The 21,521-nt window shown below is 42.6% G+C and overlaps 1 protein-coding gene across 1 annotated transcript in view; it reads left to right on the top strand.

Moving 5' to 3' along the window:
• spag9b (sperm associated antigen 9b) overlaps nucleotides 1-8,442 on the top strand; it is a 59,390-nt gene extending 50,948 nt beyond the window's left edge. Inside the window, exons 21-29 of the mRNA XM_080746928.1 lie at nucleotides 1-83; nucleotides 203-283; nucleotides 1,090-1,157; nucleotides 1,455-1,603; nucleotides 2,115-2,286; nucleotides 2,717-2,830; nucleotides 4,267-4,446; nucleotides 4,728-4,859; nucleotides 5,467-8,442. The exon at nucleotides 1-83 is cut by the window's left edge and continues 46 nt beyond it. Of these exons, the coding sequence (XP_080603054.1) occupies nucleotides 1-83; nucleotides 203-283; nucleotides 1,090-1,157; nucleotides 1,455-1,603; nucleotides 2,115-2,286; nucleotides 2,717-2,830; nucleotides 4,267-4,446; nucleotides 4,728-4,859; nucleotides 5,467-5,585 (1,098 nt within the window). The 3' untranslated portion in view covers nucleotides 5,586-8,442. The remainder of the gene's footprint in view (nucleotides 84-202; nucleotides 284-1,089; nucleotides 1,158-1,454; nucleotides 1,604-2,114; nucleotides 2,287-2,716; nucleotides 2,831-4,266; nucleotides 4,447-4,727; nucleotides 4,860-5,466) is intronic.
• The last annotated feature ends 13,079 nt before the right edge of the window (nucleotides 8,443-21,521 follow it).

The following is a 21,521-nucleotide window of genomic DNA, read 5'->3' as shown; positions in this document are numbered from 1 at the left end:
GAGGAGCAGGACCTGATGAGAGAAGAGGCTCAGAAGATGAGCAGTGTACTTCCCACCATGTGGCTGGGGGCACAGAATGGATGGTAAGTAAGAAGCTCTTGGTTCTTAATCCCCCTGTTCTCACCATCACTGCATAGGAACAACAGGAGGCCGAAACGCCTCTCCCCGCTCACTTAGTGCTCCTTGTCCGTTTCATTTCCAGTGTGTACGTGCACTCCTCTGTGGCGCAGTGGAAGAAGTGTCTCCATTCCATTAAGCTGAAGGACTCTGTTCTCGGTATAGTGTAAGTACAGTCTGACAGGCAGGGGTGTCGCACCACATTCTGGGCCCTGGGTACCCATTTATACTGGGAACACATTATTATGCATTATCTTTTGCTATAATTATAGTAGATATACAAGCTCACTGCAAGCTTGTAGATCTGCTATTTTTGAAAAACCATGAAAAGTTGTCTTTGAATATATTGCTGACTCGATTCTATAAATGTCTTCTAAATCCTTCCTCTAAATCAGTAGTTCTCAAACTCTTTCATGTCAAGGACCCCCAATGTATTTTGCCATGGACCCCCCATCGCAAAATATTTAGTTCCAGGGACCACCCAGAAGCAAATTTTAGTTTCCTTAAAAAATACATATATTCAAAGATTTACGCATATTTTCACAACTTTTCAAAAATAGCAGATCTACAAGCTTGCAGCATGGCACTCGGTACAGCGCTGTGAGCTTGTATATCTGCTATTTTTCAATAGCTAAAGTATAAAATAATTCCAGGCCCCTCCACCTTGGGCCCTAGTAACTCAGTCCCACTTTCCCCACCCTTGTGAGGCCCCTGGTCTCCATATTTCATTTAAACTTGATTTACATTTTTATTGTTTCATAAATTGATGCCCTACTTCGTCATGCAAGTGTCTCGCAAAGGTAGCGAAAATAGCCAATCTTATATACTGTATAGAAATATAAATATTTAACCAATGCAAATAATAACTTCATTGCATTCATTGGACACCAGGGTTTCCACCCAACAGGGATGATATGATAGTATCCCTCTCTTTGTGCAGACATTCAGCTCCTGTCCTCTCTGTCCCAACAGGCATGTGAAAGGTCGTGTGCTGGTTGCTCTTTCCGATGGCACGTTAGCCATCTTCCACAGAGGAGTAGGTGAGGATGAACACTGGCTATGACTCGCTTTTTTTACGTACCTTTCATCCTTCCAATTGTTAAACCACTTACAATGTACACATTAAACCACTTACAATGTACACATTAACATCGATTTACAACAATATCACAGTATGTCATGATGCGACATACTGTGGACCCTGTAGATTGCCTATTTGTTTGAACTGTACTGAATTTGACATGCCCCAAAATAAGGTTGCCAGGGTTAAAGTGGTAAAGTAAGCTGTTGGTAGCATCATCTCAGGAAAACTCTTTATCTTATTTATTTTATTTCAGACGGTCAGTGGGACCTGACCAACTACCACCTGTTAGACTTGGGTCGACCCCATCACTCCATCCGGTGCATCACTGTAGTGCATGATAAAGTATGGTGTGGCTACAGGAACAAGATCTATGTGGTGCAGCCCAAAGCCATGAAAATAGAGGTATGTACACTCATATGAAGTCTCCTATCAGAGGGATATGATATCGATATTAGGCCTATGTTAATATAGAAATATGAGACTAGATACTGTCTGGGATTTTGCATGTCATAATATTGTGATATGGCAAGTGTTGTCTTCCTTGTTTTAATCAGTTAAACTTTATTTTATACTTTCAAAAATGGTCTGAAATAGCTGATCTACAAGTGCACAATGTATCACGTCGCTATTTTTGTAAATTTGTACCACGTCACCCAGCCGTACTGCGCTATATTAAATGTATTTCTGTATAAAACCTCTGAGGGCCGCCTGCTGACCTAGTGGTCCAGGGCCATACCACATAGGCTCTGATGCCTGACAGCGCGTCGCAGGTTCAAGTTCCGATCCCGCCGGCCTTTGCTGCATGTCACTCCTCATCTCTCTCCCTGTTTTCCTAAAATTATCAATAAAGGTTAAAAGCCCAAAGAATATCTTTAAAACCTCTATGACTTTCCTGACTGTCCTTCGTCTGCAGAAGTCTTTTGATGCCCATCCCCGTAAGGAGAGCCAGGTCCGACAGCTGGCTTGGGATGGAGACGGCATCTGGGTGTCCATCCGACTGGATTCCACACTCAGGCTGTTCCACGCCCACACACACCAGCATCTGCAGGATGTGGACATTGAGCCCTACGTTAGCAAAATGCTGGGTGAGTTGAATGGATGTCCTTGCCAGATCAGTGGGGAAAAAAAGATCCATATTTATTTTTGCTATTCTACCAGGCAGCTAGATGCCTTCTCTGCCACTGCTTAGGGCTGCAACTGTCAGTGATTTTCTTAATGGTTATTATATTGATAACCTTTTGATTAATCAAACTTTTTATCAACAACTCAAATCCAAAATGATTTAGTATAATCAACTAAATTGATTTGTCTGATTTACCACTTAAGCACTGTTTTATACTTCATTGTACAATGGTGCCGTGTATTTTTGCTATAATTGCTATAAATTGTTGTTGTCCAAGGGAAACAATGAAAATCTATTATTTCATTAAAATCTATTAAATATAATTGGTTCAATTAATTTAGACACTTCAACTCAGAATTAACTAACCATTTACTATTTATTGTGTATTTCAGGTACTGGGAAGCTGGGCTTCTCGTTTGTGCGGATCACGGCTCTCATGGTGTCTTGTAAACGCCTGTGGGTTGGCACTGGCAATGGAGTCATCATCTCTATTCCTCTGACAGAGAGTGAGTACCATGCATCACAAGGGGTAGGAAAGTGGGACTGAGTTACTGGGGCCCAAGGTGGAGGGGCCCTAGTAACTTTAGCTATTGAAAAATAGCAGATATACATATATAGATCTGCTATTTTTGAAAAGTCGTGAAAATGTGCGCAAATCTTTGAATATATGTATTTTTTTAAGTGAACATTTGTAACTCAAATTTTGCTTCTGGGGGGTCCCTGGAACTAAATATTTTGAGATGGGGGGTCCTTCACATGAAAAAGTTTGAGCATCACTGACATGAAAACATACTGTAGGTTTCTTGGCACACATTTTCACAATTTTTCAAAAATAGCAGATCTACAAGCTCGCAGCGCGGTGCCGCGCTGTGAGCTTGTATATCTGCTATTTTTCAATAGTTAACATTCATGGGGGGCCCGCAGTGAATCCTTGTACCCAGGGCCCAGAATTTGGTGTGACGCCCCTGCATGCACTCACTGACTGTTGCACGTTGAACATTACAGCAGGAATAGGGGACGCCTCAGCTTTTAGGCTCTTGACATTCTGGCTCTCGAAATTCGTCTGACACCTATTGTTTGCTGTAGAGAGCTCTTGGATACATTTTCTTTTCTTGCGCCCGTACATAATTTTGCTACTGATCAAAGTTGCCCTTTTATATTTTCCTTATATATTAATTTGTTTACTGTCAGAACCGTCACATCTTGACCGTATCCGTCTGGACGGGTAATGCCTGACACTGTGGTTGCCCTGACACATCACTGTGACATCACAGGTGACATCACAGTGATGTCAGATACTCAGAGCAGGGATCTCCTTATATGGGCATAAACAGGTGACATCACAGTGGTGTGGCTAGTTCAGACAGGGATCTCCATGTATGGGCATAAAAGGGATTGTATGTTGTGGTGTCATGGGAACCACTAACAGAATCCCTTTTATGCCCATATACGGAGATCCCTGATGTCATCAATATTAAGCCCATATCTAACAGGACTTCATATGGGAATGCCCATACAGTATATGGAGGAAGACAGCCCATATTATCTGTGTGGCTGGTTCAGACAGAGATCTCCATTTATGGGCATAATATTCGTCATAGGGTTAGGGTTAGGGTTAGGGTTAGACTTGGCGCTTGTCGCCCTGAGGCGTCTTACTAGTAAAGTTCTATCTAGTTTATTTTAGTGTGCAGTCTAGTGCCCAGTGCTCTGCTTCTCTATCTATGGTCTTTCTTTAATCTCTATTTGTGTAGTGCACAAAACCTTTTTGCATTTATATTATTTGCACTGACTCAAAGTTGTCATTTGCACCTGGCATTGAATATTAAATGAATACTTGTATGGCAAGCCGGAGCCCTTCACAACAACCTCTGTACCATCTTGTTTATTTCGTCTCCTCTCTAATATCTATCTGCCACATTCTGCTTTTATCTGTTATTTCCAGCAGCCAACAAGGTAACCACGGGGACAGGAAACAAACCAGGAAGTGTAGTGCGGGTCTACGGTGATGACAACAGCGACAAAGTGACAGCAGGAACCTTTGTTCCTTTCTGTTCGATGGCTCATGCACAACTCTGTTTCCATGGTCACCGGGATGCTGTGAAGTTCTTCACCTCTGTCCCTGGTAAACAAACACCTGCAGGCATCACTTGCTGTTGTGATTGATCCCATCACGCATACATCTTTTCTCAGCTGTTTATTTATGTTGTATGGATGTATTACTACAATCTCCCACAATGATTAAGGATGCATCCTTAATATCATTGGGCAGGGGCCGATCAAACAGCCCAACTACTGTCCTCCCTTCATTAGCAAGAGTTTCCTGAAGATCGTGTCAAGAAATATACATGGATGATTAGTTACTATAATCCTGTCTTTATCCATGTGCCTCGTGCGTGCATTAAGGCCATGCGGTTCCACCTGCATCGAGTGGAGGTGAAGCAGCTGGTGACAAGGCCATGGATGCTCATTCTCAGGATGGGACCAGGTCTATGTTGGTGATGAGTGGAGGAGAAGGCTACATTGACTTCAGGATGGGTGAGTGCGTTGTAGGGCTACCAATATTGATGATTTCTAAGGATGCACCGATATGAAAATTCTTGGCCGCGATACAATTTAGCCGATAGCCGATAATGATACCAATATTTGTTTATTTCGTTTTTGGTGTTATTATTACCCCTTTTGGGCCAGTGAAACAAATAAATCAACATTATAAAAAAGAACTGTTCAGATTCAGAATCTACTCTCTTGGTAGGCTGCAAATAACTAACACACCAACATGGCCAGCGCAAAATGTATCAACAACAGATAAATATCGACTACTGCCATCGGTTAATGTCGGCTTTATTTGCAGATACCGATATTGACTGATAACGGCAAACGTCAGCCGATACCGATGTGTGGCCGATATATCGGTGTATCACTAATTAATCCATTAGCGATTATTCTGTCGATGACCTGCATTTTTTTGAATGATACAAAAAAAAAAAATATATATACCGGTATGTATATATATATATATATATATATATATATCAAGAATCAACGTGTAAAAGTTGTGATACATCAAGAATCAACGTGTAAAAGTTGTGATACATTGTGTGTGTGTGTGTGTGTGCGTGTGCGTGTCTGCGTGCATGTGTAGGCGATGAGGGTGCTGAACCAGAGGAGGTGGATGAGCCCACGATGAAGCTGCAGCCCTTCTTGGCCAAAGCTGAACGCAGCCACCTTATTGTCTGGCAGGTCCTGGTTAATGATGACTGAATTTGAACCTCTTAACCCTGGAACCCCCCTTGCTGACCTGAACACATGCTGCCATGGAAAAGGAGCTCTAGGGGGAGGACCTGCCGCACACAAGACAACAGGTCTTACATTAGCACTTTGTCCCTCGTCACAGCAAAACTGTTGACTCTTCTTCGCTCATCAGCGGTAAACTTCACCGCTGGAGTGGAGGCTTCTTTCTGCCCATCACCGGGAGCAGTTCAAACTGACACGAAACGCATGTTCATTTTGTTTTTATTCACTTACTTTACATTTCCCACTACTTTGATCTGTTTTGTTTCAAAATTATTTCACTTCTTTATTCCTTTACTATTACGTTTTTCAAGTTACACAAATACTGAGTACAAAACCATGCCTGTTATAATTGTTTTTGTTTTATTATTTGTTTCATGTGCTCAGATTTTTATTTTTTATTTTTTTCTCCCAACTGACACTTTCAGGTTAAGCTCCCCTAATTCAACTACTGTGTGGTGATAAGTGTGGACTGAGCAGAGAGTATAACAGTTTCAACAGTTACTGTTACTGGTGTCCTACCGTGTAATGATGTAAGTACGGGACAATCAGATAAGGAGTCTATTCCTGTGCAGTTGGTTATAAACAAAATCAGATGTATTCCACTTCTGTAAAGTTTTCTTTCCTCGCTCTCACCTGTTTTTCTCGCTTTTCTGTACTTCCACATGAACTTGGCATTTGATTGTATGCAAGACGGTTTAAATCAATTGCCTGTTTTTTCTCTGGATCTTGTTTCGAGTCGAGACAAATGCAATACAGAGATGAATCATGTTATGGGCTACTGGAGCAGAGGAGTGCCCCGTTCAAACCCTTCTCTTCATCTCCTGAGTCCTCTTGACCCATCCGTGAGAAGGTGGTTAACGGTTTAGAGACTGACTTTGCGAAATTAAATGCAACAGCTACCTCCACTTCTGCTACTCTCGTATGCGGATGTCCTTCCTTCCTTGACATTAGTGGCAGGTCAGTTTTTAGTTGATAATCCTTGCTTTAGATTGTATTAATTTAGCTATTGCCTGAGGAGGGTAGAAAGGAAGGGAGGAAAGGTATGACATAGAAGTATTTGAACAGGGCCCCAGAGACGTCATTGCATCTCCGCTCCGTCGACCCTTCCCACCACCAGCTTAGAGCAAGTAGACACTTTACAAATATCTACGACTGCCTTAGGTATCGAGGTTTGAAAGAACTAAGTTATATAGACTTTTTCAAATATTTATTCTTCTGTGAAAGAATGTTTGCTACCAAAGGAAAGTTATTTAAAAAAACAACAAATTAAATTTAAATTGCGAATATTGTTAGAATAACAAAAAGTGACTCATCTTCATAACATGACGCCTTTTAGCAGCATGTTTGGTTTTGCCTCCCTGTAGATAGGATGTACACAAACCCTGGTGTATAGATGTATAGATGATATATTTTTAGACCTTCATATTCGCCAAAGTGAAAGTAATTGGGTTTAACAGGAGAGACTATGCTGAACCTATTGCTGTTTAAAATAAAGAAATAATGCTATGCGAGTCGAGTGTATGTGCAGGAACTTGGAGCGTTATTGAAACATTCTCCAATACAAATCTCGACTGTCAAGTGTTTAACCACTTAAGCCCTATTTAAAAGAAATGGCCGATCAAAAATAGCCATTAACAACACGTCGCACTGTGACGAGATGTGAGCTTGATCTGCGATCAACATTATTTTTGACATTTTTGGAAATCTTTTTGAAACTTTCTGCCTATAAAAGACATGCCCGAAAGAGGGACACCAGGGTTAAAGTGGTTGAAAGTCCTTGACTGACATTTTGATTTTGCAGTGCCGCTCTCCGCCCCTGCGCCTTTTGTTACATTGTGATGATGATAAGTCAGTAGCTGAGGCTCTGAAGTGAAATTCCCTCCTGATGTGTCTGGCAGACATTGATTCTTTCAGTCAATATTTTAAGCCTATTTTTATTAGCCTTTTGTATGTTTTTTTAAGACTATCTGAAATGGCAACCTATCCCCCGCTACTGTCCACTATTTGGCCCTGATGTAGGTGCACGGATCAGTCAGATATGGTGCAATTAGAGGTGAGCCCCGTCTCTGGCCTGTGTGTACTATCAGAATTTTGCTGTTATGTTTTGTTTTTGTTTTCTGTTTCCTCTGTATCGAAGAGTATGAGATAATGAGGCCCGTCCTCATGTGAGTGTGTGCGCGTGCATGTTTCTTCCCTCCACGAGAGGAGAGGATTGCTATCGTATTGCAGTTTAGCCATTTCAGTATTTATTTCATTGAATGAGCCTTTGCAATTCAGAATGTATCTTTGTACATTGAATATGAATATATATATATATATATGATTATATATGTCTTTGAAACATGAAAATGGCTTGGGTTTAGTGTTATGACAATTTTTTTTTTTCTTTTTAGTTTTTTTTTCTTTTGCTATTGAAATGATATTGTTGTAATACTTGGTTGATTTGGAGAGGGTAACTACTGAGCTATGCACTATCTCTGCAGGAAGTGGCGGCGATCAAGGCAGGGTTTTGTCTGAGGCCTGCGTATTAGTAGTATTAACACGGTGTCCTGGCTAGAGGACACTCTCAGACAGACGGGATCAGTTTACCCTCCCAAAGCTCTGCTATGAACTACTTGAGGGTTCAGTAAAACTGATGTCAGATCAGTGATCGGGGGGGTAACTCTTATTGTTTCAGGAAACCTGCTTCCCCCTCCATGTCATAGGATGACATAATCCTATGTCCCACCCCCTGTCCCCCCTTGTCCCCACGCTGTATGGAGGGAGGAGTGTCTCCCATCTGTTCTAGTACATGCATCACCTGTGTACTTCTACAGCATCTCTAGCCTTACTATTTTAACAATCAAATAAACTTTTCTGGGGAAACTCTTATTTATTGTTTGTTTGTTATTATTTTATCTTTTGTTACCAGCCAAGTCGGCTTTTGCTTCTGCCATCATAGATGAAATCCAGGGGCTTTGGAAGGTGGAAGTCAAGGGCAGTTTATCTCCCAAATCAACCACCTCCCTCCCCTCCCTTTGTTTTTTTGCTCTGCCACTGTATTGATTTTCTCTATCTGGCAGAAACTCAAACTTTAGCTGAAGAAGTCTCAAATTTCTATGTAATTGTGCCTTTCGGCTGCAATGATGTGTGCTTGGTACACTTTTTAAATAAGTGTTAATTTAGCTCTTTAGCGTGATAAATGATGTCAAATGATTATGGATTATGATTTTTCAGTCTGCTAGGATAATGGCAGATTCGTCCTTAGCCGTCATATCAAGTAGGTTGTAACAATGAAACTTCTATATTGTATATTATGTGTGAGCTTTGAGGTCCTCCACAAGAAATCGGCCCAGTAAAAGCGTAAATGTTTTATGCTTTTCTTTAAACCAAAAATAAGTATGTTGGGGCGATTCCAAACATCCCCATTCTCCACCACTAGGAGGTGTGGTTCAGCTAGTCAAGTCTACTCTGCCCAGTGACTTTTATTAAAAGGACAGAAGCACCCCTCCCCCGTCTGTGATTGGTTCACAAGTGTTCTATTCAAGGCCTTGGTTCCATCCCATTGAATCACGCTGAAGCGGAGCTTAGCCGAGTGAAAGACAGATAGAGGAGAAGCTTTCATCGCTCCCAGGCTCTAGTAGAATGCCCAGCTGTCATGGATAACTGTGGTGATACTCCAATAGGAGCGTAGTAAGGACTGAATATACATTATAGCTGCTGACGTCCCGACTCCAGAGACAAAGAAAGCATGCACACTTTCCTCTTGTCCTCACAGGGAACATAATGTTTTACATTTCCTATCTTGACTTCTCCAGACACACACACACACACTCAAATAACACATAATGTTGCTTTTCCCCACTCTTCTCTCCCAGGCCTAATTTATACTTTGTTGCTTGCTGAAGAAAACAGAACTTGTGGGCAAGCAACACCGTGCAATGGAAAGTAAACTAGAAAGGGGCACTCCACCAGACCGGGTGACCCAGCCCTGCCCAGGGATGTGTAAGTGATGGATTACATCTGTAAGGAACTGAGGAAGTTGCTGGTGGAAATAGAATTTTCATTAAATGTCCCGTTTCCATTTTGTTGCTTAGAGGCCTCTCAATATGTGATTCAAATTTGGGGAAGATGTGTTAATCATTTTTGGCATGTCTTGTAAAACAGGCCCCTCCCACAAACATTGGAAGCCACTTATAGCTAATTGGTATGGAATATAAAAAAATGCAGAGTTTGTTTTGTTTTTAGGAAAATGCAAAATTGAAACTAATCTAGTTAAGTGGAAATGGGCGCTGCATATATAGGTACACACACACAGGCAAAAACATAATCTCCATCCCTGGCCTTCGGCCTGGCAGAGCCATGTGTTATTTATTTGCCAGCTTGTGTGCAGATATGTTATGGAGACAGCTGGTGGCTCCAGGTGGGCTTAGCTTATGCAGGTCTATGTTGTCCCATAACCTCTTGCTCCTGTTGGGGAACAGTAAAAAGTAGGGGTGTAACGATATAGTAACTGTATCGAAATATCGTTTTTAACTTAAAAAAATCGAAGTATATCAAAATGAAAACAGCTAAAATCGAATCGTATCGTTTTATTTTGTATCGTATCGAATCGGCAGTGTAAAGAATCGATTGTATCGATACTACCTACTTGTGCATTGTATTTAACATTTTTAAGAAGAAAAAATTAAAAGGAGGGGTTTAATTACTTTTCCTTTCCATATAGCTACACTGGTCTAGCGATAAATGTGTGTAATCTCTGTTCATGTCAAAGTGCAGGTTTGTCAATATACAATGTCCATGTATTTGGCAGATAATCACTGTGTTTACTTATTTATATCCATAATACATGTTTCCCTTAAAAACCTGCACTATCCACACTTTTCACACAGATTTAAAATCTTTGCTAAATAGTTACTATATCGATTTTAAATCATTGAATCGAATCGTATCGTATCGCCATGAATGAACCAATATCGTCCATGTATCGTATCATCAACCATGTATCGTGTGATATGTATCGAATCGCTATTAAGATGTATATGTATCGAATCGCTATTAAAATGTATCGTTACATCCCTAGTAAAAAGTGAAGCAAGGAAGATCAAGCCCCAAAGCACACTCTTAATAACAATCTCTGTTCACAGTAAGGGTCAGGTGGCTTCCTCTGTCCTACCGCTAAATAATGGAACACAGCTGAATAACCATGCAAGGATATCAACACGGTGTGTTGTGTGCACGCGTGCGTGTGTAAGAACGACGTGCCTCCTTTTTTGTGAGGCACAGCTCTTTTGCAGGCTCTAAGTGTGTGTGTGTGTGTGTGTGTGTGTGTGTGTGTGTGTGTGTGTGTGTGTGTGTGTGTGTGTGTGTGTGTGTGTGTGTGTGTGTGTGTGTGTGTGTGTGTGTGTGTGTGTGTGTGTGTGTGTGTGTGTGTGTGTGTGTGTGTGTGTGTGTGTGTGTGTGTGTGTGTGTGTGTGTGTGGTATGTTCTTCCACAGAGGTCCAGATGGGTGTAATGAGGTGAGTGCTGACTGTGCTCGATGTTACCTTTTCACCACCAGGAGGGGAAAACGCAGTAAGTATAAATCATTATGTCATGATGTGCGCCGGCAGAAATGTGCCCCCTTATCACACAACACACATAGTAAATTCCATTGAATCTAGGTATATTATTCCTGTGAATTGTACATGCCTGTGTCAACAAACACTCACATGCACGCTGCAGAGGACAGAGAGAGAGAGAGAGCTGGTTGTTGATGTCACATGTTACAGAAATCATCTGCACTGTCATCTCCTCTGGTTGTGTCACCGTCTCCCGTGGTGCAGGATAAACACACAGCTGGAGCCCTCCGCCCACACGTAATGCCCAACACACACTGTTATTACGCACTCTTCTTTTCACCCAGCACCGACCGCCTGCCCCACCTCAGTTCCTGTCATCCTCGGTCCTCCTTTGTTCTTTTACTGTAACAGCGTTAGCTCTGGACCACTGGCATATTTCGAAAAATGGTAAATGGTGCTTTATATCGTCACTGTCAGGCAGAAACCTTGTATCTCCAAGTTTCAAAATGGCATGTTCTTTCGTATATTAAAGCCCTGCTTTTGTGCAGCACTCTGGGTGCTGCACAAAAGTAGTGAAAATAGCCGATCTACAAACACACAACGTGCGTTGTGTGCTTGTAGATCGGCTATTTTCACTAGTTTATATCATTTTTAAAAAGATGAATACAAAACAAACGGTTTTGGACATACAAGGTTTCCTTATATAGCACCTTTTATCCAAAGCACTTTACAACGTGCATTACATTCACCCATTTACACAGCGACGGCCGGAGGAAATCATGGTACCAAAGTACCAATCCGCTCATTGGAGGCAGTTGGGGCCCAAGGACACTTTGACATTAACCCAGGGGGAGCTAAAAGATGGGGAACCTTCCAATTAGCCCTTCGCTATGCCCCTCCTAAAGCCGTCCTTGTCCAATGCCAAGTTAGCAACAGGTTACTAACGCAGCTGACTTGGCAAGCTGCCATGGCGGCGCGCATCGCTGTACCGCGAGTCTGGCTGCTAGATAGAGATGGGATTTATGGTTCTCTGAAGTGAACCGGATCTCTGAGATCCGTTCCTTTCAAAGAGCCGTTCAAAAGACTGCCTCATTTTAGTTACTGGTTACTTTGTAGATTTTGATTATGATTGTAAATCACTTCCACCCAAATAGGCCTATACATTTTTGCCATTGGATACATTTCTGGCATTTGAAAATAGGTGATCTACAAGCTCACAATGTGTCACGTTGCAATGCATTGTGAGCTTGTAGATCAGCTATTTGCAAATGATTTTTCTACATTTTACTCATTGGAAAACCTGTGAAACAGGACATTCGGCATAATGAGTAGGCTACGTTCTAATATTGGTAGGCTAATTTAAGTACATTTTGATACCAATACTATTTTACTTTTACTCATTAATAAAACACAAAATATTAAGTACATTAATAACATTCCAAACTTGATTGCAGTATTGATATGTTTACCTAAGTAAATATATTTAGTACTTTTCCCAACACTGTTCATTAGAAAGGAACGGCTCCCTACTGTGAACCGAATTATATCGTTCATTTCAAAGAGCCGTTCAAAAGACTCGATTCGTTCGCGAACGTCCCACCCACTCGCTTCCGTGTCACAAACACTGAAACAAAAACAGAACGGATTGCACTGACCTACACAAACCCACTGGAATAATTTAGGAGCACTTCATGAGAAAATATAACTGGTAACACTTGTGTACTGTATGTTAATCTGACTTTAGTATAGGCTATTGTTTTCTTCCTAGACGTGCGTTTGAGGCAGGTTACTTAGTCTGCAGCTGGGTGCTATTGCTGCACGCCGCCATGGCAGCTTGCCAAGGCACCCGCCTTAGTAACCTGTCGCTAAACGTGGCATTGGGCAAGCACGGGTTTAGGAGGGGCATAGCGAAGGGCTAATTCCCTAGCAGTGACTCTGCCACATGAGTCACTGCTGCATCGAACAATCCTGAGGGAATTATGAAATATTTAAACATAATTTTCACACATTTATTGAAGGCACAATGTTTTTTTTTTTTTTACATATTAAAGATTATTAAAGATTTTAATGATAATATAACGTGGTAACCAGATCACTCGCCCCAATACACGCTCGCCCTAATTATTTTGCCGCCAACCTCACACAGACCGCTTGGTGTGGCGGTTCTTGCATTTGTTTTACTGAGGATAAGGTTAGAATTAACTTTAGGGTTAAGCACTGTTTTACTGAACGGCAGCTGAGAGGCTGCCGTGTTTAGTGGTCAGGTGGGTGGCCTGTGAATGCTTTTGAGCTTTTCAAGTGGGCCTTGATCCAGAAAAGGTTGAAGATTGGGTTAGATTATTTAGTGGCTGGACAAGGGGCAAGTAGGCCACCTGTACTGTACTGTATAGTGATGTATAACCACTTTCAACCTGGTGTCCCTATTTTGGGCACGCGCGGTGAGCTTGCAGAGTGGCTATTTTTGCTGCACGACACCACGTATGATGAAATGTTGACGAAAATGGGGCTTGAGTTCCTACTTTATTATGACGTGATTTGTCCTTCGAACAGTATGGGATAAAGAGGTGGCTTTGCTGTTCTTGGAGGTGCAGCCACGTAGCCTGGCAAGCCGTGCTCAGTCACTCATTCCTTCCCCAGTATCAGGTCTGGACTTCGGCCAATCAGTGACTGTGTTTCAACTGCTGTCCACACAACAAGTGAAAAGCTTCCCCTGATTGGTCCATGTGTACATGCTGCAGCATTTTCAAAACAACAATGGCTGCCCTCGATGCAACAAGTGTAACAGTTAACGCTGAAACGATAAAACAAGCAATAAGTGAAGTTATTTCAGAGTTGGAATCAATTACAACAATTAAAAAGAAACAGGAGTATGCCGCTAGCGGAGTTCATCGGCCGAAAAGACGTGTTTGTCGTTCTTAAGACTGGCTGCACTGTGTTGGGAGTGTGTCGCTGTTACTTCATCTCATCTTTTCGACACCCGACTCTAACCCTCACCCTTACCTTAACCTCCGTGGAGTGAGTCGCTAATCCTCCGGTCGAAATGATGGGCGTTCGCAAAAGCGAGATTTCCCCCACTGTGTTGACGTCAGATGTTTTGCTGCGCTGATTGGTTAGAGGAGTCTGTCAAGGCAAGTACTCCCGCCCACTTTTCAAGCTGCCTATAGGCCAAAGTCCAGACTCATATTGTGGGAAGGAGTGAGTGAATACACAGTATGATGCTGGCTTGCCAGGCTAGCAGCCATGCTGATTGAGCAGGCTATGAGGTTCGGCCTCCCAGACACTAATAGTCCCCGACAGACCCTTTGATCTGCTGTGCACGGGCTACACTCACTCACACACACACACACACACACACACACACACACACACACACACACACACACACACACACACACACACACACACACACACACACACACACACACAGGAATATGAATGCCAAGGGCCCAAGGCAAACAACAAAGATATGTTCTCTAAAGCCTCAATTTCTTTTCCTCCAACTTTCAGGCTGCAGGCAACCCCCAGAATTTAATTCAATGCCATGGGGCCTGTACTGTACTGTAGGTTGTGCAGGCTGCTGTTAATGTAACATTCTTCCTAGCCAGCCTCCATTTTAGAGAATGTTTTACTGTCTGACATGTTTACACTAGATGTATGGCAAGAGTCATCTCATGCCCAAAGACATAAACTGATTTTCATTTCCCTTCACAGAGGTTGAAAGCATTTAACGTAGCAGTGCCGTCGGGCAGAGACCTCGACAAGCTCACAACGCGTGTTCTTTTTTTTTCCTCCAATATACAAAAACACACTTCACGATTATTCGATTAATCGAAAAAGTAATCGATAGAACAATGTTAAGAAGATGCAGTAATCATTGTTAGATAATTCACCCTTTGTGAGCCGAGGTGAGATGAGTCACACCCCACACACCCCCTTGCATCTAAACACTGATTTCAACTGAGTCTCACAGACGGTATTGACGCACACACGCATACTCACACACACACACACACTGTCTCTCACACGCTCTCATTTGTATTACGATTTTGGACTGCATTATATACATTTCACTTTTTGAGCGGTGCTAACCACTCATATATGTGGTCTTGCGTTTTTGCACATTGTGTTTTTCCAAGGGTTTTCCCATTGGATGATGTAAGTTTGATGTAAGCTTTCCAAGGGTTCTCCCATTGGGTTAGGACTAATGACATCACATTGTGTCCTACTGCACCCCTCCTACGACCATGGTGCTGGAGTGAAGTAGCGCAGAGACAGGGGTGGGACCTTCCATTGCTGAAGGCAGTCAGGGCCAAATTGGGCTGATTTGCCGGTAGCTGCTAAAATGAGGCCTATTAGGGGGAGGGGGAGGTTTATGTCTTTAGATGCAACGAATATTTGTTGAGTTTCTCAGGAGTTTAAATTGGTTGCGAGCCACGCTATCGCTAGGATAAGTCCAATATCCCCCTCCTCTGCTGTGTTCTCATTGGTGGATGCGTTTGTTTTCCCCATTGCACAGAGCTGTGGCCTGCAGGGAGCAGTGGTGTGTTGGAAGTCAGTACAGAAAGGAACAAAACAAACCTTTTATTCCATTTTTCTTTTTACTTCAGTCCTGCAGAGGACTAAAAGAACACCCCTCCCTCTGTGTGTGTGTGTGTGTGTGTGTGTGTGTGTGTGTGTGTGTGTGTGTGTGTGTGTGTGTGTGTGTGTGTGTGTGTGTGTGTGTGTGTGTGTGTGTGTGTGTGTGTGTGTGTGTGTGTGTGTGTGTGTGTGTGTGTGTGTGTGTGTGTGTGTGTGTGTGTGTGCGCTTACACTCTTGGTCTGTGTAGCCCCTTCAACACCTTTCGTCTCTTTCCTGAGTCCTTGTGGAGTCTCCTTTGTAGGTCAGAATATATTGCGGGCGGGCTGGCCCTGTGTGTGAAACATGTAAACAAGCCTGGCGTGTGCTTACTTCTAATGTCAGTGCTACTTAACTTTCTGAGTCATAACTTGTGATTTGTTGAATCTTATTAGTGAAAGTGACTTAGATCAGTGGTTCTCAACATGCATTCTTTGTTCAAATTTGCCAAATATATTTGGCAGCAGACACCCCATCTGAAAATATTCTGTGCTATGATCCCCCATGACAGAAGACTTGTGTTTTGTTTTGTTTTAATAGCAGATCTACAAGCTCTGCAGCTGTTTAATCTGCAATGTTTGAATAGCTTAAGTATGAAATGGGATTAAACCATTCCTCATTTTGCCAGGGACCCCCTGGAACCACCTCAAGGGCCCACTGGGGATCCCCAGACCCAATTTTGAGAAACACTGAATTAGAGGCTTGATTATTCAGTCACAGTATCAGGGTATTATCCAGTCTTTCCTCCGAGATGGAAAGACTGGTGATGCGAGGTTAGGTATCATCACAAAGGCCACAATGATCTTCATGAATCTCAACCTCAAAAACTCAATTTAGTCACACTGATCCAAATACTCCTGATGTAGTATTTGGATCACCAGGGTGGGCAGCTGTGTGCTGACCACTCCTTGTAAACGAGGACCATCTCCATTATGTACGACCGAAATAAAGCGATAGCTGAAATTCAGCCTGCGTGTTTCTCAGTTAGTGCTTCGTGCGTGAAATAGAATCCTCCATTTCTGGTTGCGTCTGATTTTCGTGAAAGGGACCTACAGTACATGCAGTGGGCGCACACACTGTATAAGGTCTGTGATATATGTAATTTTTTACAGTTACTCCAAGGTTCCAATTTCAGCTGTGCTGTGTCCTTCTCTCCCTTCACTTCCAAGGTCATAAACAATGTATTTTGTTTAGGAAACAGTGAGCAGCTTTTTGTATAAATATTTTTCCTGTGTCATCAGAGACGGATATTTGACAGGCTGTATCTCGGCTAACCGTTTGCTTTTCCAACTGTCTGGGCCAGGAAATGGCAAATATATAGTCTCCTTTCTCTCACAAATGTTTCCCATGATAGTAGTAGAGTTCAAATAAAACACGGACACTCTTTAAATCTCTGTGTTAATTGTTTTTGCATGCTTGCTGCTATTTCAAGTATAGCCAGTGGGAGATGAGCATGAAAACATATCTGCATAAATTAAATGTTGAGATAAGCTTCGAGATAAATCATGTAGTTTCTCAACAAACTCTTTCCAAAAGAAGTGCAAACAATCTCAGAAAGAGGTTGGGGGCGGGGAGATTAAACATTACATATTTTTTTACTGATGTAAACCTATGTGTGTTGCCTGCTGAGTCATAGTGACAATAGATAACCATACTGAGTTTAAGAGAGTGTAGGATAGTGTATCATTTTAAGACCAATCCTTTTCTTTTTAGCTGCAGTAGCCTACTGTATACTGTAGCTTTTCAGCAGTGGTGGTAAAGGTACTAACACTTTTACTTAATTAAAAGTATCAATACTGCAATGCAGAAATACTCTGTTACAAGCAAAAGTCCGGAATTCAAAATATACTTGAGTAAAAGTATGAAAGTGTTCATCAAAATGTACTAAAAGTAAAAGCACAAAATGTTTGAAAATAGGTCTACAAGGCAAGCTCTCAACACGTTGCGATGCGGCGCGTTGTGAGCTTGTGGATCGGCTATTTTCAAATAGCCAAGGTATAAAATAGGGCTAAAGTGGTATGTATGTTTTATAATATTATAATTTATATCTGCCAAAGTAACTAGCAGCTAAAGTTTTCAAATAAATATAGTGGAGTAAAAGTACAATATTTGGGTCCGAGATGTAGTGGAGTAGAAGTAAAAAATATCTCGAGTACAAATATCTCAAGATTGTACTTAATTACAATACTTAAGTAAATGTACTTAGTTACTTTACACCACTGCTATTCAATATGAAAATATCCTCTTGCTTGTCTGCAGCATTCTCTCTCGCATGACTAATTGCTGTGAGCATTTTATAGTTTTCCTTGCATATAGAAAAACATCTCTTTTTAAGCTCTGAAATTCTTGAGCGATCACACGTAACGATTCTCACGCATAATCACGTTGACTTTATCAAACTTTATATGCATCCTTAATAGAGTATGTTCTGCCCAGAGCAGTGATTCTCAAATGCTTTACCCGACTGTGAAGCATTTAAACAGACTGAAACTGACTGCGCTGAAAACAAAACAGGAGACGGCTCTTTCCAGGCAGTCGCTGTCCTGCCCGAGTCCAGACAATATAGTATGATACTGAGTCTGACCCTAGCTGCTATGGTGGGCCTTGGCTCTTCATTTGCTTGGACTGCCCCGTGGGGACGTACTGTATCAGCCAACATCACGTGACGGGAGGCCTGGTCAGTAGGGATGGGACGATATGAACATTTCATATCACGATTTTTGTGACAAACGAAATCGCGATTTACGATAATATAGCGATAATCAACATCCATTATCCTGGGGCGGAACATTAGCCAAAAAATAGCAGATCTACAAGCTCACAACACGTCGCAATGCGACGCGTTGTGAGCTTGTAGATCGGCTATTTTTGGCAAAGACATTTGGTAGAGACTAGAGAGTGGAAAAAAAGACTGTATCAAGTACGTATATTATATAAGTACCTTTTACCAATTATAGAGGGTTTAAGTGGTACCGGATATACAGCTCAGCAAATAAAAGGTGAATTGATCCCAGTGCATGACGGAGGACGATAATCACGATAAGTTAAAGTTATACCATATAAATGTGCATGTAACTTTTTTTATAAAACAAATCTTAAAATGGTCCTAACTGTTAAATCGCTAAAGTTTTAGAACCCCCACTCCGTTATTTTCAGCTTCAAAAGCCTTCTCTTTATATGTTTTCTATGAGCCGTGAGGGGGGGAGAATTTCGCGGCAAAATGACGTCATCATACTACCGGCCAATCACAGCGAGGGTTATACACTGCCGGCCAATCACAGCGCATCTTGGAGTGGGGTCGCTAGGGCGGCCATATTTGTAGTCTTCCGTGTGTCTATACTCGGGTGCACGGTGAAGCATGGTGAAGGAGTGTATATCTCCGGAATGGCTGAGCGCACAGGAACCAGGGACCCCTCAAAAGATAGATCTCGGCGAGGTGGAGGCAGACGCGGGGGTGTGAGAACCGAAAAACGTCCGAAAGACGCGGACGCGACCGAGGTTTGCTATAGAGCTACTGACCAGTGACCACAAGTTGAGCAACTTACACAGTATAGCTTTAAATCTCCACGATAATCGTGAGTGTTTTTTTATCACGATAAACGATAATATCGCCTATCGTCCCATCCCTACTGGTCAGTAAGCCTGGCCGGTGCTTGGCCGAGAGGCTGACGGAGATAGATGGCTGCTCTGTGCCTGAAGGCTGCTTGACGGCTGAATCCTAATAAAGGCCCAGGGGTCCTGACCTGGGTGGCGTACATTAGTAACGGGAGCTGCGCTGCTCAGGTTCAACGTGACCCAGTTCTGTCTGCGCCTCGACGCTCCGACACACCTGGACACTGGCCTGGGAGAGGAGAGGAGAGGAGAGGAGAGGAGAGGAGAGGAGAGGAGAGGAGAGGAGAGGAGAGTAGGAGGAGAAAAGGGGAAGTGGAAATGGGGGCGGTAGTATGAGCAGAGAGGAACGTGAATTGAGTTAAATTGAGGTTGAGTTGGAACGTATTTTAGTGTGGTTTCACCACCACACACAGCAAAGTGTAAAAATGGATGTAATTGTCCAACAAAATAAAAATGCAGACGGACTTAAGGGTGCATGGTGGTGTACATAATGTTGAGGCTTCGAGGCCAAACAGAAAACATTCCTGCATTCTTGACAAGCCTCAGTCAACAAGAGGAACTATAACCCTGGATAGCAGCAGCTACATTCCTTGGCAGAATTCAATATCAAAGCGTAGTTCCATAAACGGTAGGCTATATTAAATTTTTGGTGAATGCTTTAACCTAATGCTAAACAAACCTGAATCTGAATGATAGTGGGGAAAAAGCTCAGTGCGTCCTGCCCGATTCAACTGTTTACCAAAACATGACCCAGATCAGGTGGCCTGCCGGGCCGGGCAGCTGGTCAGTGTTGCTTGAGAGCTCTCCCGGAGTGACCTTCCGTCTGCCCTCGCCGGCCATTGGTCTAGACTCCTCATTCATTTACATGGAAAGAGAGAAATGTATGATGAGCCTGAGATCGAAGCTGTGACCACCCGAGAGGAGACATATGGTTCTTTTAGAGAACTGTTGGGTCGTCGGGCTAGGTGGAAACTATTCGTGTGTGTGTGTGTGTGTGTGTGTGTGTGTGTGTGTGTGTGTGTGTGTGTGTGTGTGTGTGTGTGTGTGTGTGTGTGTGTGTGTGTGTGTGTGTGTGTGTGTGTGTGTGTGTGTGTGTGTGTGTGTGTGTGTGTGTGTGTGTGTGTGTGTGTGTGTGTGTGTGTGTGTGTGTGTGTGTGTGTGTGTGTGTGTGTGTCGTGAGATGAGAAGAGTTTTGATCAACCTAGGTCACTAGATCAGGAAAGAGCTACAGAAAGTGAAACCGCTCTGCACAGTAACATGGTCTGGGTGAGTTCTGTGCGTGCAAAAGCTTCCAACACCTTGAAATGACAGTGTTCGTTTGCTGAACGTGATGAAAGAGTAATGACTTTCCTATACGTCTAACATAGCCTAGAAACAGTACGCTTCTCCATTGGCCAACGTGTATGTGCGTGTGTGTGTGTGTGTGTGTGTGTGTGTGTGTGCGTGTGTGTGGGTGTGGGTGTGGGTGTGACCACATACAAACATACAAACAAACACATGCATGCTATCTTCTCTTCTTCCAGTGAATGCGGCATCAGTGCAAAGCCTGTCTGTCTGAGCAAGAACACGTGCCGTCCGCAGACTTACAGAGCAGCTGGCAGCGCCATCAAACATTCATGAAGGAGATGGAAAAAGTATGAAGGACAATGTAGGCCCAGGGATGCAGGAGAAGCAAGGAGAGAGAGAGAGAAACACAGAGAGAGAGCAGGAGTGTTATCTTACAAAGGTTAATGGGACCTATCTATGTAAACATGTTAACATGTTAACCCTTGCTAGGCTTGTGTGTTTTAACTCTACCGTGTGTGTGTGTGTGTGTGTGTGTCTGTGTGTCTGTATGCTTTATTTAAAAATGTATATTGTCGCTGTCCGGCAGAAAACTGCAAACTTTTCAGGTTTTTGATTTTACCCTTTACGTCTGTGTGTTGGTTAAAATAATATTGAACCAATGAAAAGTAGCAAAAAGCACTTAAGCTGGCCGTACACTAGCAGATACTCGGCGCGATTGAATCGGGTAGCATTAAACACTACAGGATAATTGTTTAAGATTATCTGACCAGATAATCTAAACAGGCTCACACTAGTCGCTTTGAAAAAGTCGGGTGCTCCGCACGCTACAGGATTCTATCCAGATTGAGT

The sequence above is a fragment of the Nannobrachium achirus genome, assembly GCF_963921795.1.
Source record: "Nannobrachium achirus genome assembly, chromosome: 18".
In the NCBI taxonomy this organism is placed as follows: domain Eukaryota; kingdom Metazoa; phylum Chordata; class Actinopteri; order Myctophiformes; family Myctophidae; genus Nannobrachium; species Nannobrachium achirus.
This window is presented reverse-complemented; position numbering and strand designations above follow the sequence as displayed.